Source organism: Pochonia chlamydosporia, chromosome 5, assembly GCF_001653235.2.
Source record: "Pochonia chlamydosporia 170 chromosome 5, whole genome shotgun sequence".
Classification (NCBI taxonomy): domain Eukaryota; kingdom Fungi; phylum Ascomycota; class Sordariomycetes; order Hypocreales; family Clavicipitaceae; genus Pochonia; species Pochonia chlamydosporia.
In genome coordinates this window covers 1,713,766-1,729,837 of record NC_035794.1, presented here as the reverse complement: position 1 = coordinate 1,729,837, position 16,072 = coordinate 1,713,766, and the positions used below count along the sequence as shown (strand labels likewise).

Sequence of the window (16,072 nt, the reverse complement as noted above, 5' to 3'; positions counted from 1 at the left end):
TGTATTGACACTGACCCATGATTTGCCATGTGCGGAGCTGTCTTGCGGCAGCGAAATTACCATCTGTCAGTGACTTTGTCCTACCTTGCCAACCTTGTCAAAACCCCCGTCTGCATGAACCACAATGCCTGAATACACAACCCTGCCACATGTGTCTGCGAAAATGTCATGGCCTCTGCGACGGGTGGTGCCCTCCGGACGTAGCGACGGGGCCAAAAGAATCCCAACTTCCCCATCAAAACCCTATGGCGTCCTGTAAATCATCCAAGACAACACAAACCAAGCCTAGTTCATCCTTGGGAAAGGGGAAGGACAGCGGCGCAAGGTGGTGAAGATTCCGACAGGGATACTTTGCAAGCCCCCAAGCGCCAAAAACGCCCAACGGCTGGTTCTTCATCCGTCTGCTCTGGCGTCTTCCATCTCATCTGGTCTGGTGCCTTGAACGACCATTCCCGACAAGAACCTGGACCCCTTTTTTTTCCTGGATGTAATTTTAGCGCTGGCGGACACAATGCTCAGCTTGAGACTTTGTCCAGGGCCCCATTCAAATCGGGTGAAATGGCCCATTCGGAGACCAAGCAGCCTTTGCTTTGCCCCGATTAAATGGGCATGACAATAACTAATGCCTGCAAACCCAGATTACCAGCCATTGACAAGTCATTGGAGCCGCCGCCAATTGATGGAAAGCGAAAAAAATGCTGGGCTGAATGAGTGGGCGCAGACTGACGGGCTTGCGGCGTCGGTTACAATTTATTGATCGCCACACGACTCCATAATATCCGAAAGTTTGGGGGGTTATTTCCAAAGTGTCTTGCTATTTTTTTTCTTCCTTTCTCAGCTCATTTCTTCTTTTCCCCTCCTTTTTTTGTTTTTTGCGAAGGAATAACCGGTTCCACCCCTTGTACATGCAGAAGCCGGGGAGAAATGTGACGCCATGGGCTAAGTCCCGTTGACAAGTCCAAAGCAGCAAAAAAGAAAGTACAGCCCCCCGTGGCAAGGCGATGAAGAAGCTTTCGCGGATACTGTCTCGGCGACGGCCGGACGATGCAGATTCGGACTCGGAGCGGCATCGACGGCGCGCAGGCACGCCTACTGCTGCTGGTGCTTCGGGATCTGGATCTGGATCTGGACCTCCGGCCACGGGATTTCACCAGCTACCGTCTAGTTCGCGACGAGGCACAGGCAGCAAAGTTGCGTTGGGGAGGACACATCGCGAGTTGAGGAACGGTGTAAGCGGCGGGTGCATCGTGGCGGATGGGTCTCTTGATGCAAATGCAAGCAACAGCCACATTCACATACACATCAATGTCCGGGATGATGCGTCGTCGGGAATAAGCGACGCCTCCGAGCAGAGCGCGCGGAAACAGTTTCTCACAAAGACGTGCCCGCGATGCGTGGCCATTGACTTCCCACAGCTGCTGGACTGGAAACAAGGGCAGCCGAGGCCGTGGGTGCCGCTTTCGCATGTTCTTGTTCCGCCGCCTAGTTTGCCGCCATCACCGCCGGCGGATGCAGACGTCCCAGGGATGAAGGGTCAGACGCCGCCTGGTGCGCCGCAGTGTCCCTTTTGCGTCTTCTTTAGAGCCATGATTGGGCCTATTCCGGCTGTGGGCGATGGCACGGCCAAGTTTCATCCGTATTTGCGCATTCGGCAGGCGTTTGAGCGGTTGGATGGCGTTGGGGAGAGGCATGAGCTTGCGGGTTCGGTGTTGATGGAGGTCATGACCAAGAAGAAGAGCTTGCCGTGGGGATATTTGCTCAAGGCGGAGGAGGGCGAAGATGACGGCATGGCAACGTACTTGGCTGGGGATGGGGAGAAGGCGAGGATACGGGGACGATTGGTGTCGCCGATGATCAATCCCGCGCTGCCGAGGGCATGGTTGGATTATTGCAGTACGAATCATGTAGGAGCTGGATGTACGGCGCCAGTGAAGGCTGTCGAAGGTTTGCGGTTGATTGATTGCAATGAGATGCGTGTCGTTGCAGCAGACGAAGTTGAGCATCGTGGCTTGGGGAAGATGGAATATCTCACATTGAGCTACGTCTGGTCGCAGACGGGGCTAGATTCATCGCCTGATATGCCGTTCGACCACTCTGCATTATTACTTGACTCGGATGGACACTTGCCAGAAAGTGTGCCGTCGTTGTTCGCCGACGCCATCGCCTTCACCACCACCCTCGGCTTCCAATATCTATGGATCGACCGCTTCTGCCTACAAGTCTCCCCGCTGGAACGCAGAAAGCAAATCGATCTCATGGGCGAGATATACTCTCGCTCATCACTAACTCTCATCATCGCCGCAGAAGACACCACCCTCACCGGCATCCCAGGCCTCAGCACCCCACGCGAAGACCAACTCTCCTTGAAGACCAAAACCGGCCTCTACACAACCTCACTCATCCGCCCAGATCTCGAAGTCGCATCCTCAAAATGGGCCTCCCGCGCATGGACATTCCAAGAAGGCCTCCTCTCGCGCCGCCGACTAATCTTTACCCCGTCCCAGATATACTTCCAGTGCCGCACACTCCACTGCCACGAGTCCATCTCCCTCCCGCTTCGTCTCGCGCCATCCGTCACCCTCGGCCGCATATTCCCCATCGGTGACGGCTGTCCCAAGCAGTCCGGCCAGTTCAAGGACCTCATCAAAGCTTACATGTGTCGCGATCTGACTAATAACGAGGAACGGCTCGATGCCTTCAAGGCACTGCTCGGAGAATACGCGCGCATGGACGGCCTCGCGGTGAAACATTTCCTCGGCCTGCCACTGTTTCATCCCGACGATTTCGTAACGAGTAGGGTTGTCAGCGAAACTGATCGTCTGGCCACCAGCTTAGGGTGGATCTGTGATTGGACGGGGTCATTCGAAACACCAACCGAGCCCTCATGTTACAGAACGAATTCCTTCCCTTCATGGACGTGGCTGGCTTGGAACCTTCGAGAAGGGCTTACGCCGGTGGATAACAGATTCTCCTTTAATCTCGTCGGCAACACGTCCCCCATTCTAGATGGTGTTTCTGCTGCCCCTCGGATGGAGATCTCTGTCGGGTTCAAGGACGGCATGGTTTTGTCCTGGGAGATTGACGGGGACGCTATAGCCCGCAAAGATGACGCTATTACGTTTCTGCGATTGGAGACGTTTTGCTTCGACCTCAGCTTTACCGTTGATCCGGACACACGGCTGGCGAAGTTGAAGGACGTGGCTCTGTCGAGGGGTAATAGGGCGCTCGTGGAGGCAATGGTTTCTGCGTCGTTGACATCGGAGCAAAAAGGGATGGATCCGAAGCGGGAGTTCAAATGTTTGGGAGTTCTTGTTTCGGGACGGCGTTGGAAGGAGGACGATTGTGCAGCTACGGCATTGATATGTGCGAGGACTGCTTGGGAAGAAGAAGGACCGTGGGTACGGCTCGGCGCCGTGGCTATTGAGTGTGAATCTTTTGCGGGGGATGGTGATAATGACGGAGTTTTGAAAGGGATAGACGTGGATGAGGGCGAGAAAAAGGACCTGGTGGTCCAGTTACGAGAACTTGATTTGTATTAGTAACGCACAGCTCAGCGAGTGATTTTATTTTTGAATGATAGATACCATGTAGACAGTGATATACAAATGCTGCCTTGTTAACACAGTTGGATGCTGCAAGACTCAGTGATAATAGTAATGATTATGTGAAACCTTGATGAACGGGCGGGGTATTTCGATTCATCAGTACGAGATGTCATTATATCCAGCATGAGCCGTGTACGTCACGCCAGCAGTGTTATGTATACGCTTCCAAATTCCAATCAATATCCATCAGTCAACCTCCAATATAGCCCTCTTGGTCAGATCATCCTCAACCCACTGTGCAATCCGACTCCCCACATCCCCAACCAATTTATCATAATGCGGCCCCGAGAAGAATAAACCACAATGCGCACCAACTTCGTCCATTCCGTCCATATATACATCCACCCACGTTGGGTCTCTTGCCCCTTCTCGTTTACTCGGCAGAGTGCAGAATTTCTTCAACTTCTTCGGCTTTTTGCCCTCCTCGGATCCATCCTGGTTCGGCTGCGTCACTTCGGAAGATACGCTTTCGCTGGGCCTGTCCTCTTCTCGAATTCGCCTTTTTTCATCTTCTTTCACCTGCTTCAGTCGTAGCCTCTCAGCTTCTTTAGCCTGTTTCTCTGCATCTTTGGCAGCCCTTTTGCGTCTCTTTTCAAGTAACTTCTCTCTTTCCTGGATAGCTTTGGCGCGGTCTTTGACAGCTTGTGTGTAGGCTTTTTCAATACGTCTTGTTTCTTTCTCGGCCTGGTGTTTTGCGTCTTTATCCAACGTAGCGTCTAGATCTGGGAGGGTAGGCTTGCGTGGAAGATCCGGGATCGGTGGGAGATCGAGGTCGTCTGTAACTGTCGCATCTTGACTTTGGGATTCTAGCGTCTCGGATTCCGTAAGAGGAATGGGTTCTATGTCCTGCATTGATATGGGGCGAGTATCATGTTCATCTGTAGATAAGTTGGGGGTGTTGAGTGGTGAGAGTTCACCTTCAGGCTGGTCTTGTGAATCTGGTGAGGAATTGACCCCTGGCCCGTCAGTCGTTTGAGGGGCGGGGTTCTCTTCTTCAAACTCAATGGACTCGTCAACCCGTTTCTCTGGCGTATCTGATATCTCAGTATCAGCAACACTGGGCTCAGCATGCGTATCCTGAATATCCAACTCTGCAAGTTGCAGTTCTGCCCAGTCACTCGTGGCTTCAGTCCCCTGGGTCGCAACGTCCTCTGCCTTGGCTGCTTTCGGCCGACCAGGAGACAACGTATAGTAATTCACAAACCGAACCCTTGCATACGCGCCAGCCGGATGACCCTCCACCATGGCCTTGATCTCATCCACATCCTCCAGCGCACGGAGCCTATTATATCGCAAATTCAAACCACGATAGTCTGCTAAACAACCCCCAAACTCTAGATGTGATAGGATGTGTTTTCCGACGGCGTTAAAAAGCCCCTCGCGTTTATGCTTGGTCGTAAAATTGATGAGGCGTTTCACAAATGATTTCTCTCTAAACGGGGCGTCGTTGGGATATGGGGGATCAAAATGGGGATCATTGGGTTGTCTTTGTGGGCGTGTGTAAGTTTCGACGTCCGCCAAATCAATTTCTGAGTCAATAGATGATTGTGCATAGAATGAAGAGGATGCATCAGATCCAGGAGGGCGTCCAAGGCTGTGAGTCTCGGATTGAGGTTGGTCTTCTAGTTTCGGCGACGGTTGGAATAGACTAGCAATTCCTGAGACCACAATGCCAGGGTGCAGTCCCAGGAACGGCGAGTCCAAGGCAATCGTGCCCAAGATTCTATGCTTGAACTTTTGTTGCTTGTATGGACGTGTATTTGGCTAGACTAGTTAGCAAATGGTCTCATTGCCTCTCTTGAGCACGAGTTGACAGCATCTCTGCAGTTCGATATTGTAAAGTGCAAGTAGAGAAAAAGATGGAAAGCGGGAAGAAAGCAAGCCAGTCTTTCCCAATGAAGAACTGCATAGGATATATGCCAACTTTAACACGGCAACAGAAAACTCACCATCATAATGACATCTGCGGCCAACAACCCCCCCATCGAATGTCCAACGAGAACGACATCGGTCCCGTCTCCTTCATGCGGTTCCAGCCAGGCACTAAAATTATCTCTCGCCACCTCAATAGCCTTGTAGGTCTTGTACCTGGGATATATCTTGGAGTGAATTACGTGCGTGTCAAATAGTAATTCTTTCAACAGCGCATGAACGTGCGCAGGGAAAGATTTAAACGACTGATCGTTGCCGTAGAATCCATGAATATAGATTATGAGGAGCTTGCGTTTCGTGAGAGATGTCTCAGATGGGACGAGAGACTGTGTTGATGAAATGCGGGGATCAGAGGTGTGGAGGAGTGTGTTGGCGTGAGAGTATGGCGAGAGATAGGATGGGGATCGAGGAGGGAGTGGCGGAGGTGAGGGCATGGTGCTGCTCATTGATGGTCCATGCCGTGTATTGTTTGTTGTTTCGTGATGGCTAGAACTGCGTGATGGAATGCTGAAACTGGGTATGCACGGTTGGAGAGCTCACGTCCTCGAAACGATGGAGGACTGTCCTGCGAAATGAGGCGCTGAAAAATGAGGTGGCTATATTGGCCGCAAACAAAGAGGGAGGACTTGACTTTATTAGTTAAACCGTAGTCGGTACAATATGCTGTTTGATCCCGAGCTATAAATGAATTGTCGCCATGTCTATCCCAGGAGGTCACCAGTCTGCTCAAATTGGGCCAAGTTGATGAGGTTCCAGATGTCTCGAAAGCCAAGCCCAACAGGATTGCGTGGAGCCCCACATTCACCCAATTCCTGTCTCCAAATGGTGGAACCAACAGATCTGCCGTGAATGGTCCGTTGATGGACATATGGACGGTCTTGAGGGTGTAGCCAGGCACCGACCACTCAAGTGTTTGAGGAAGAAGCGGAACTTTGGACCACGTGAAGTACGTACATATACGCCTAGGTGCTTGAGCCACTATTAATAGAAGGCGAGTCAGCAACTCTAGAACAAAGGCGCGATAGTTTTGATAGCAGAGTCAGTCTGTTCGAGCGTCAAGAATGCGATAACCACGCCAGGAGGCAAAGGTCGTCGTCAGTCAGCCAAACGACCTTCGTACCATCGGATGTGTATTGCGATGAAAGGATTTGCTTGCACAGACGGGGTACTGGGCTGTCGTCCTGTTGGCCGATGACCAAGAGTATTTCTTTTGACAACTTTCCCTGGCCAGGTACCGACCTAGGTAGGTAGCGAAGGATCAGTTGATATCCTCATCCCACATAAGAATTAGAACGCACATTGTAGAGACAAGTTGGGGTATTTGTGACAAGCCTGCCTGCCTGGATGGAATCGAATCAATTGCACCAAGTTAGCTAACAAATCTTCCAATTTTAGACAACTTGTGCGTGATAACCGCAACCAACAACAGACATCAAGTTACCAGAGATCTCAGCCATGCAGCGGAATAATGCCCTGCCATCGCTACCGAGGCGAATCGTTCATACGTCCTGAACACAACATGCAGCTGCTTCGGCCAACAGTGGATTTACAACCAGGATGTTCTGATCCACGAACCGCGGACACAATACGGCCGGACCATCACTTATGTCCAGGTTGTTTCATTGGGCGACCGTGTCAATATTTCTAAACATACTCCGTACATAGAGGTTGTGAGGGTCTCCTTTGTTTGGCCGCGAGCCTTTTAATTTGCACAGGCCCAGAATTGACACCGGCGACATGGGGACCACGAGTGGAATGCCAGTCACCCAGCTAATTCCGGCCTTGAAATCTGTTTGGCCAGGGATGATGCCAACTCCAGTACCATTACGCAGTCCATGTTCGTGTTCCAGATCTCAAAGTCTCAGGTCTTTTCGGAGTCACAGGTCTCAAGTCAAAGTCCCACCTCGTGTTGATGCTGGCAGCGCAGCTTTCCTTCCAACTTGACCAGACCAGACTCCACCAGACTCGACCGACTTCTCTTGGCCTGGGTCGCCCATGCCAGGCAGGCGCCAATAGACCCTTCGGTGAGCATAACGCTCAGGGAACCGCCCTGGCTAGTAATTTAGTTAGTCTGTGAAATACCAGACAGTAGTGCAGCGACCACAGCTGCCAAAAAAACGAGGAGATGCACAACATGAACAACAAACCTGCACTAAAACCATGTCGTGTCGTTCAAGGCCGGGTTCTGCAGCCAACATTTGGGCTTTGTTTCGCACCTTCCTCACCATGACCCCTGGCAAAATCCGACCAACCGCCGCCCTGATTGGCCGTGGCATCCCGGCCCGGCCAGATTAGTGCTCCAAACCCCACCTGCAAGCGAAATTATCATTCGTGCCATCGAAGAGCCATCGGGTGCCATCGACTCTGAATACGGCCAAAGATCCGGCCCATGCCTTGCGTGTGGCTGTAAGTTCCTGGTGTCTTCCATCTTTTTTTTGCATTTGCACAGGGACCGCACTGAGCCAATTCAAGATTTGGGCCAGGATCTGTTTGTCTGGCTTGCTCGTGTGGCTCTCTTTCATTTGCTTTCTCTGTGCCCATGCTGGTGTGTTTGGTTCGACCTTGACGCGAGTTCCTCTCTTGAGCGTCTCTTTCGACTCGTTTCTTTTCCTTCCTTTTCTCTTCCTTCAGGCCGCTGTAGATACCCCATCGCCTCGCGATGCCCATTTGCTCTCCCGTCAGCCTTTGGGCGTCGCTGATGATTTTGTCTTGAGTTGGACGGCAATTCGAGCATTGTTATCTACTCCTTCCATTCGTTCAGCCCTCGATATCGTTTAGCGGCCTACGGTGCTGCCAGTCGCTCTTTTTCATATTCTCTACGACCATTTTTTCTCTGCGTGTGCCGGATTATCTGCGTCTTATTTGGACGGGACGGACGACGAACAACAACAAAATAGTGCCCAGCAGCTCAGGGGAAGGCCAACAGTCGATTTTCCTGCCTTCTTTTCGTTCATCACGAGCTGTGATAGTGTTATTTTCCCCGATCGATCGACATATTCAGTGGCAATCATGACGACGTAGCCTGCTGGTGCACAGCTAGAAACCGCCCCGTTCGTTTGTTCGCTTCACCATCCACTTGGGCAAACCGTCGTCAGATCCTCGTTAGCCAAGAGCTTCCCCACCGCAACTGGAATACGACATTCGTCGTTGGGCTATAGCACAGCCCACCGACGCAAATCATTGCTGCCGCAATGACTAAACCACCACGCCGGTCTTCACTCTTTCAGGCCCGCGACTCTCATTCTCGTTCTCATTCTCATTCATTCTTTCATCGATTTCGGCACAATCCGCTCCATGCGCATGACGCCAAGCAACAAGCTCTTGGCGACAGCGGTAACGGCCACGACGACGAGCACGCCGCCAACGTCGAACTGGATTCTTCCGAAAGCGAACTCGACAAACGCGATCCGAGTGCCATATCAGAAAAAGTCGTCGTCAATGCCATAGGCAGCGGTCCCAATTCACTCGTTACCCAGGTCGTTCAGACCATTTCTCTCGTTCAGTACGTTGACCCATGGGGTAAGGCCTTTGAGACCAAGACGGTCTACGGTCCGCCAAACACCGTCGTTGTCGACCCCAAGTCTGGCAAAACCGTCGCCATTTCCGTCGGTGCGCAACTCACGGCAGCCCATCCTGGGTCTACCCCAGGTGGGATAGGGCATGTCTCGTCCTCTCCTGGTTCCATTATCTCGACATCGCTCGGCCCAAAGCTCACGTCTGTACCTACATCTGCGACTGCGAAACCCGCCTACCCTAGTGTAGGCGACATTCGAAATTCAACAAACTGTAAGTTCCCTTGATATTTGTCGCATTGCCGCATGTCACGTTCTTAGATCGGGAGTTTTCTAACATGGCACTGTCCACAGCCGCTATACACAGTAACTCGTCATTCGTTGCACATAACAATAACTCATCGATCTACAAGCTCTACTCTGCTCCCGTACCCATCTCAACAACCGATTTACCCACAACCTCGAAGGCGAAAACCAAGTCGAGATCAACTCATTCCACTCACTGGACCGTTTCTCCCACAACAACGACAATCTCCCCTGGCAATGGCTACGGTACGCTGACTGTTGGCGGCGGTCTACCAACTGCGACTCAGTCGGATACCAGCTCAGGCGGCGGCGTAAACCTCACGCCTCAACAAAAGCAGGTCATCGGCGGCGTGGTTGGTGCCGTAGCCGGTGTGGCAGTCATTGGCCTTCTGCTCATGCTCTTTCTGCGACGATATAAAAAGAGAAATGCTGATCGTCTCGTGCTGGACAACACATCAGGAGCAGCAGGGTCACGGGCGCTCGGAGACGGCAGCGGCTCGGGAGGATCCATGACTGAAAGGTCAGCAGCTTCGGGCACCGTTGCCGCAGCTCTCGCCAGTTTGACAGGCAAACGAGCTCCGCCAACATCGAACGCTGCCGAAGGTGGAGAGCGGGGGTTCTATCGTGTTTCGGGCAGAAAGCTTCCATCAGTGCTACACAACGGGGGTGATGGATATTCCGACCCCCGAGGGAGTGCCACGAGCGGAAGCTCTGATTATTATCGAGGCTCGCAGGCCTTTGAACCTTCAACGGCCGGTGGAGGACAATTGGCTCTCGGTGCCCCTATGCGACCCATCAGCGGAGTTCCTATCATCCGGTCTGGTCCTGCACGAGTAGCCATTACCGAGAACCCATTCGCCGATCCGCCTGCTACACCTAACAATTTATCAACACGGACTCTGGGATCACGAGAAAGTCCAAGGGCTTCTGGATCCCGATTCCAAGAGGGAATCTAGACAAGAGGACATTTTACAAACTCTTGATCTATTCTTCTTTTTAGTATCTAGTCTTTGTTTTAAAAAGTGATCATCTTGCAGCCGGCGAGTTGCTCTTCATTTATTCAAACGTCACTGTTATTCCAGTCTCCGTTTAGAGCGTTATATCTTCTCATGTACATATTATGTCGCATCTCGAGATGCTTGTGTGTACTATCACTGCGCACTGGGGCTGCTCGACCCCTCACAACCAAGAACAGGGCACATCCTTTGAACATCATTACTGGCGTTTGATACGAGCCCTGGGTCATTTTGGTTATTTAATACGATGGGAAGTCAAGTGATGAATTTAAAAGCGTGTCTTGAACGTGAATTTGGCTCTTTGTGGTGTTTTGTCTCAGCGTTATTATATGTCTTTGCAACAAGGTCTTCGTAGGGACCATATGTCTACTATCGTGATGAAACGGGCTGTATTATGACGTTTTGCGAAAGAAACTCGTCTTTGTAGATCAGTCCTCAAGCTCCGCAATACTTTGTGATGTCCTGTGATAGAAGGTTTTGTTCCATCTGTAAAAGCCGTATTCTTATTGCTGACCGTTAGTTGTGCACTGCGCAACCTGCTTACCGTCCAGCCGGTGCTCTCGGTATGGACAAGATGTTGTTCTCCGTTGAGCGCCTTTGAGTTGATAATGCTTCTGTTGACAGTTTCAAGTTGACCACAGTTCTAGAGTAGAAGAAAATGGAATTATTTGGCGACATGATACATATCCGTCGATTACAATCATGCATACGGAGTACAATGCTCAGAACCAGAAGCTTCAAGCCAAGACGCGGTCAGGAGTGGTGCGACACCGAGGGAGTGCAGCGCCTGAGGACGAAGCTGGCATAAATCGCGTCATCTCAAGCTATGGCTTGGCGACTTCATCCATCGACACTGATCTACAAGATGCGATGCAGGTCAACAAATACAATCGTTACCAGTATGCATGCACCTTGGTTAAGTACTCCGTGCTCGGGTATCGCTATCGTTGCAAACGCACAAGCCTCGTGACAGCAACTCTGAGACCAGAACTGAAACGGGACCAGGGTGGGGCTTAGAAAAGGGAAACGCATGCGCAGAAAGCCATGGCTATCTTATAGTTCGTGTTGTCAATGACAAATACTGTTTCCTTCTGGTGTGTTTCGTCTTGACTGCACAGCCACGCGACCCGTTGAATTTTGTTCTAATTCCACCGGTTTGGCCGGTTCTTTTCTGGAACCCGTGAAGGTTGACAGCGGAGTTTGCGGACCTGTAAAACTCCACTCTGAATACACGGCCATGGGTGGATTTATTCCTTCACTGAACTCTTTTTGTGGCAAGTTTATTAGCCTGGCAGGATAGCATGTGTGAATGAGGTGACACGGGGTATCGTAAACAGGTTCTGGACGTAGCTAATGTCAGATTGTGTGGACATGGACATGCCCAATGCACGCCTCGAGCATGCCAGGATGCTGACTGCGCATCTGACAGCTGCAGGTTGGGTGGGCTTACCGTTATACGATACAATAATAGCTTTGATACCAACTTTATGCTCAGCCTGGTAGGGCATATTCTTTAGCATTGGCCAAGGCCAGTGTTGGAGGGTCTTGAGGCGGCCGGATCACAGGTCTTCCGTTGATATCGAGTTCGAGACTATGGCAGACAGAACTATCCAAACGACGACCCGAATAGCATTGGCATCATAGACCCGATACCCAGCTGGTTGCAACAGGCAGGTTTCGTTGGAAAGGAACAGAATAGTATTGGCCATCGCATTATGCGCACTGGCTGGTGTTTTGTGCCATTGGAAGCGAGGTTTGGTGTTGGGTGCTCACGCCCTTTCAGCTTCAATGTTCTCGACGCCTCAGGTGCGAGCAGCACCAACCAGGCTTTGAGCCGCTAGCTCCTGGCACTAGCGTTGTCTCACGTCACTACATTTGTCCCCCCAGTCCGCCAATCCGGTCCCCAAGGCTGAGCCCCAGTCCGCCCCAATTGCTTCTTCCCCGGTGCTGCTGCAATTCTTTTGCTGCAAAAGACAGAGAACGGAGCACGGAGTACGGGGGCAGTGAATCGCATGATGCAGAGCGTGGAATCCTGTAGCCACTCAGACCACCTGAGCTGAGCCGTCGACTGTCTGGTTCGTTTTAGATCGGCATCCGAACACGCCATTGCCACACAAGCTTGCTATTACAAACCATCGACCCCCCACCCTCCAAAGGTCTCAATCAAGTCCTTAGCCATTGTCGGCAACTTCTCTGGCCCTCGACCGCTTCTGAGTCTGTCTTCACCCAAACCGACATTTCGAATCTACTTCGAATACACTGCTGTATCTGACAACAGCACCGGCGCATAAACGATCTAATCGTGAATCAGCCCAATATTTGCTCACGCCGTTGGAAAAGGGTCAACAACAAATTCACAAAGCCGGCTGGTGTGATCCATCTGCCGTTTGGCCTCGCCACTTTGCGCCAACGTGCGCACCGTTGAGTGCTTTGCGCTCCTCAGACCCACGACTCCGAACCTGTAACCTACGCGACGAAACTTCTATCGGTCCTGCTCTCTTCTCGACGCAAATCATATCTTGTCATGGATCACATGAGTTTTCAGATGCCCGGCATGGAGCCACCACCGATCATGAACCAACCGCCCCAGATCTTCGGCGGATATGGGCCGGACGGTTTACCAAACATCCCTCAGATGCCAGCTGATCTGGCGGCACACATGTTTCCCGACGCCCACCTGTTAATGGAGGATACAAATGAAGCTAAAAGAAGAAGAATCGCAAGGGTGAGAGACATTGCTGGCGTTGTCCGGTTGAACCGAATGCTGACTCTGTAGTGGTATAGGCTTGCGACATGTGCAGAAAGAAGAAGATCAAGTGCGATGGAAAACTTCCTGCATGCACTCATTGTATTAACTACAAGACCGATTGTGTTTTTACTCAAATCGAAAAAAAGCGCAGTCCCCCCAAAGGGTTCGTTCCTGCTCTTCATCTGGCCGCTCTCCCCTCTCAAACCATGCCAATCTCTTGTCACAACTTCTAACCTACACTGGCAGTGCCAAATATATCGAAGGATTAGAAAACAGACTGGGCCGTATGGAACATCTGCTCAGGCTCTCAGGTAGGCGAATAGTAGCTACGCAAGCGAAAATCTCCTAGGCAAGTGAATCCGTGGCTAACAGCTCCTATTTGGTAGGCTTGCTGAGTGAAGATGACAGCGGCACTGATCTGGGCGCGCTGGAGAAGAAATTGGCCGCGAAGTCACGTCAAGCGTCAACCGTCGCAACTAGTCCAATGTCTCCATCGCAAACCATGTCTGGCCAAGACGGCACTGCTTCAACACCACAGAGCTCCCTCACATCTCCTGATCCCACCAAAGAGAAAGAAAGAGACCGTGACGAGAAAAGGAAATCCATAACACCTGGAGAGGAGCAGCCAGGGGAGGAGGAGGAAGAAGAAGTTGAAGCGCTCTCAGAAATGATGTGTTCCCTTGTCACCAATCAATGTGGTGAAACTCGATACATCGGCTCCTCATCAGGATTTTCCATCTTCTCACCAAAAGGCATTCAGTGGGTCAATGAGCGAACTGGTGATGATTCATTTGCCAAAATGATATCAGAGGTATCAGTCGATGATCATAAATGGACAAATTGGAAGCCCGAGGTTTTCGGCGATCTGTTTCAAAGACGAGTCTTCCGGCCATTACCCCCGAAAAATGAGGCGTTGTCTCTCTTGCAGGATTACTTCGAGAATTTCAACTGCATGTTCCCTCTATTTCACCAACCGACTTTCATGCATCTGGTTGAGAGGCAGTACTCTCCAGACCCCTACGAAGGCTCTGGGTGGTGGGCGAGTCTGAATTGCGCTTTGGCTATTGCGCATCGCCTGCGGGTCGTGAGCAATCTGGTGCCACAAGAGGACGATGAAAAAGCTTGGGCGTATCTGAAAAATGCTATGGCCGTGTTCTCTGAGCTTACTATGCGCAATACCGATCTATTGAGTGTGCAGGCCCTCTTGGGCATGGCATTGTTCATGTATGGAACTCCCAACCCTCAGCCAACATCACTCTTGATCGCGGCTGCGATACGGCTATCACATAGCATCGGGCTCCACAAGCGCGGTACCGGCTTCAACCTGAATCCTATTGAGATTGAGCAACGAAAGCGAGTATTCTGGATTGCGTATATGCTAGATAAGGGCTTATGTCTTCGGTCAGGCCGTCCACCTGCACAAGACGATGACGATATGAACGTTGATCTTCCAGACGCCGACCCTGCCGACAATATTGGGAACATTCCTCTAGCCGACGGTAAAGGGAAGATGAATCTCTTCCGCGTCATGTGCGAACTTACTGTCATCGAAAGCAATGTTTACAGGCGCCTGTATTCGACAAAGGCAACAAAACAGTCTGATGGGGAGCTCTTGAATACAATTGGCGAGTTGGACCAAGAATTAGAGGAATGGAAAGAAAGAATTTCCATTGACTTTCGGCCTGAGCATGAAATCAAGGCCTCTCACACGCCACTGATACTGCACGTCGTTATGTTGCATTTCACATACTACAATTGTTTGACAACCATACACCGCATGTCCATCCACCATGGTTATTGGACCAGCAGATTATCAAACTACGCCATTCAAGGACTGAACTCGAAGCCGCTTAATCCGAGAGTGTTCTCTTCTGCTCAGCTTTGCACTGCAGCGGCACGAGCCTCAATTGCTTTGTTGAAATACGTTCCACAAGGCGATTTCTCTTGCGTTTGGTAAGTGGTGACCATATCGTAGACGCCTGTCCGATACAGAAACGTTGCTGACATCGTATGAACAGGCTAATCCTTTATTTCCCCGTATCTGCACTAATGACATTGTTCAGCAATATTCTCCAAAACCCTCTCGACCCTCGCGCGAAGTCTGACACTCGGTTGATGGATCTTGTCGTTACTTTTCTATCTATGCTTGGTCAGGAGGCTGAACAGGGCGGCGTGCATCGCATGCTCGGTATCTGCTCGGAATTTGTCCGAATTGCCCGAGTAGTCATTGAAAGGGCCGAAAAGGAGCAATCTTCTCGTCGCAAGCGCAAGACAGTAGACTCTGGTTCCAAATCCAGCACCTCAAAACCCCCTGCCGCCAAATCGCCTACCACAGGAACAACTACATCGGGCGAGACGCCCTCTGCCGAAACGCCTAGGCCAGCCACTGCAGCTACATCAGCGGCAAGACCACGCAATCTGTCCGCCTCTTCAACACCTAGAGACGCGCAGGCATCCCAGACGTCGCCCACCTCCGTCGAGAAGGGTGACCCCTTTGGTGCTGCATCAGTTTTGTCAATGAATAGCCAGTCTCCACCTACTGGCTCATCGGGCTGGCAGCAAGATATGCCGCCCGCTCAGAACGGGGACTTTGAGTCATACAACAACATGACTGCGTTTGGCGCCAGCGGTGTGTCACCGCCGCCTGTTCCATTGACTGCCCGTCCATTCACGCAACCCCTTCTCCCTCAAGACTTATTTGGTCTGCCAGCGACGTTAGACTGGAGTTGGGCGGAGATGAGCGGTGGTGCTTATCCGTCTGTTGAAAATGGCAATTATGGTGGCGGGCAATGAGTTTATTTGAAAAACTGATTCCAAGTTGAACAGCACCCGAACCCCGGGGGATGAAGAGGACCTAGTCATCTTGTGCAGAGTGTACCTGTCTACTATAACAACAGCCTGTGGGCACAAGTATCTACTCACCTTCACGCACACGTTAGTGTATTAGGATTT

At 51.3% G+C, this 16,072-nt stretch overlaps 5 protein-coding genes across 5 annotated transcripts; 4 read left to right on the top strand and 1 right to left on the bottom strand.

Moving 5' to 3' along the window:
• Window positions 1-1,001: 1,001 nt before the first annotated feature.
• Window positions 1,002-3,539, top strand: VFPPC_05821 (heterokaryon incompatibility; the record flags this gene model as incomplete). Its single annotated transcript, XM_018284952.1, has 1 exon — window positions 1,002-3,539. One exon carries the CDS (start codon window positions 1,002-1,004, stop codon window positions 3,537-3,539), a length of 2,538 nt encoding a protein of 845 aa, XP_018141882.1.
• A 252-nt stretch (window positions 3,540-3,791) lies between these two features.
• Window positions 3,792-5,971, bottom strand: VFPPC_05820 (catalytic protein; the record flags this gene model as incomplete). The annotated part of the gene is made up of 2 exons (XM_018284951.1): window positions 3,792-5,369; window positions 5,555-5,971. The coding sequence occupies 2 exons, from the start codon at window positions 5,969-5,971 to the stop codon at window positions 3,792-3,794; spliced, it is 1,995 nt and encodes a 664-aa protein (XP_018141881.1).
• Window positions 5,972-7,274: 1,303 nt separating this feature from the next.
• Window positions 7,275-7,481, top strand: VFPPC_16232 (hypothetical protein; the record flags this gene model as incomplete). The annotated part of the gene is made up of 1 exon (XM_018293985.1): window positions 7,275-7,481. One exon carries the CDS (start codon window positions 7,275-7,277, stop codon window positions 7,479-7,481), a length of 207 nt encoding a protein of 68 aa, XP_018141880.1.
• Window positions 7,482-8,728: 1,247 nt separating this feature from the next.
• On the top strand, window positions 8,729-10,311 carry VFPPC_13910 (hypothetical protein; the record flags this gene model as incomplete). Its single annotated transcript, XM_018291682.1, has 2 exons — window positions 8,729-9,323; window positions 9,404-10,311. The coding sequence occupies 2 exons, from the start codon at window positions 8,729-8,731 to the stop codon at window positions 10,309-10,311; spliced, it is 1,503 nt and encodes a 500-aa protein (XP_018141879.1).
• A 2,584-nt stretch (window positions 10,312-12,895) lies between these two features.
• On the top strand, window positions 12,896-15,913 carry VFPPC_05819 (fungal specific transcription factor; the record flags this gene model as incomplete). Its single annotated transcript, XM_018284950.1, has 5 exons — window positions 12,896-13,096; window positions 13,156-13,283; window positions 13,367-13,431; window positions 13,507-15,073; window positions 15,139-15,913. 5 exons carry the CDS (start codon window positions 12,896-12,898, stop codon window positions 15,911-15,913), a joined length of 2,736 nt encoding a protein of 911 aa, XP_018141878.1.
• Between the last annotated feature and the right edge of the window lie 159 nt (window positions 15,914-16,072).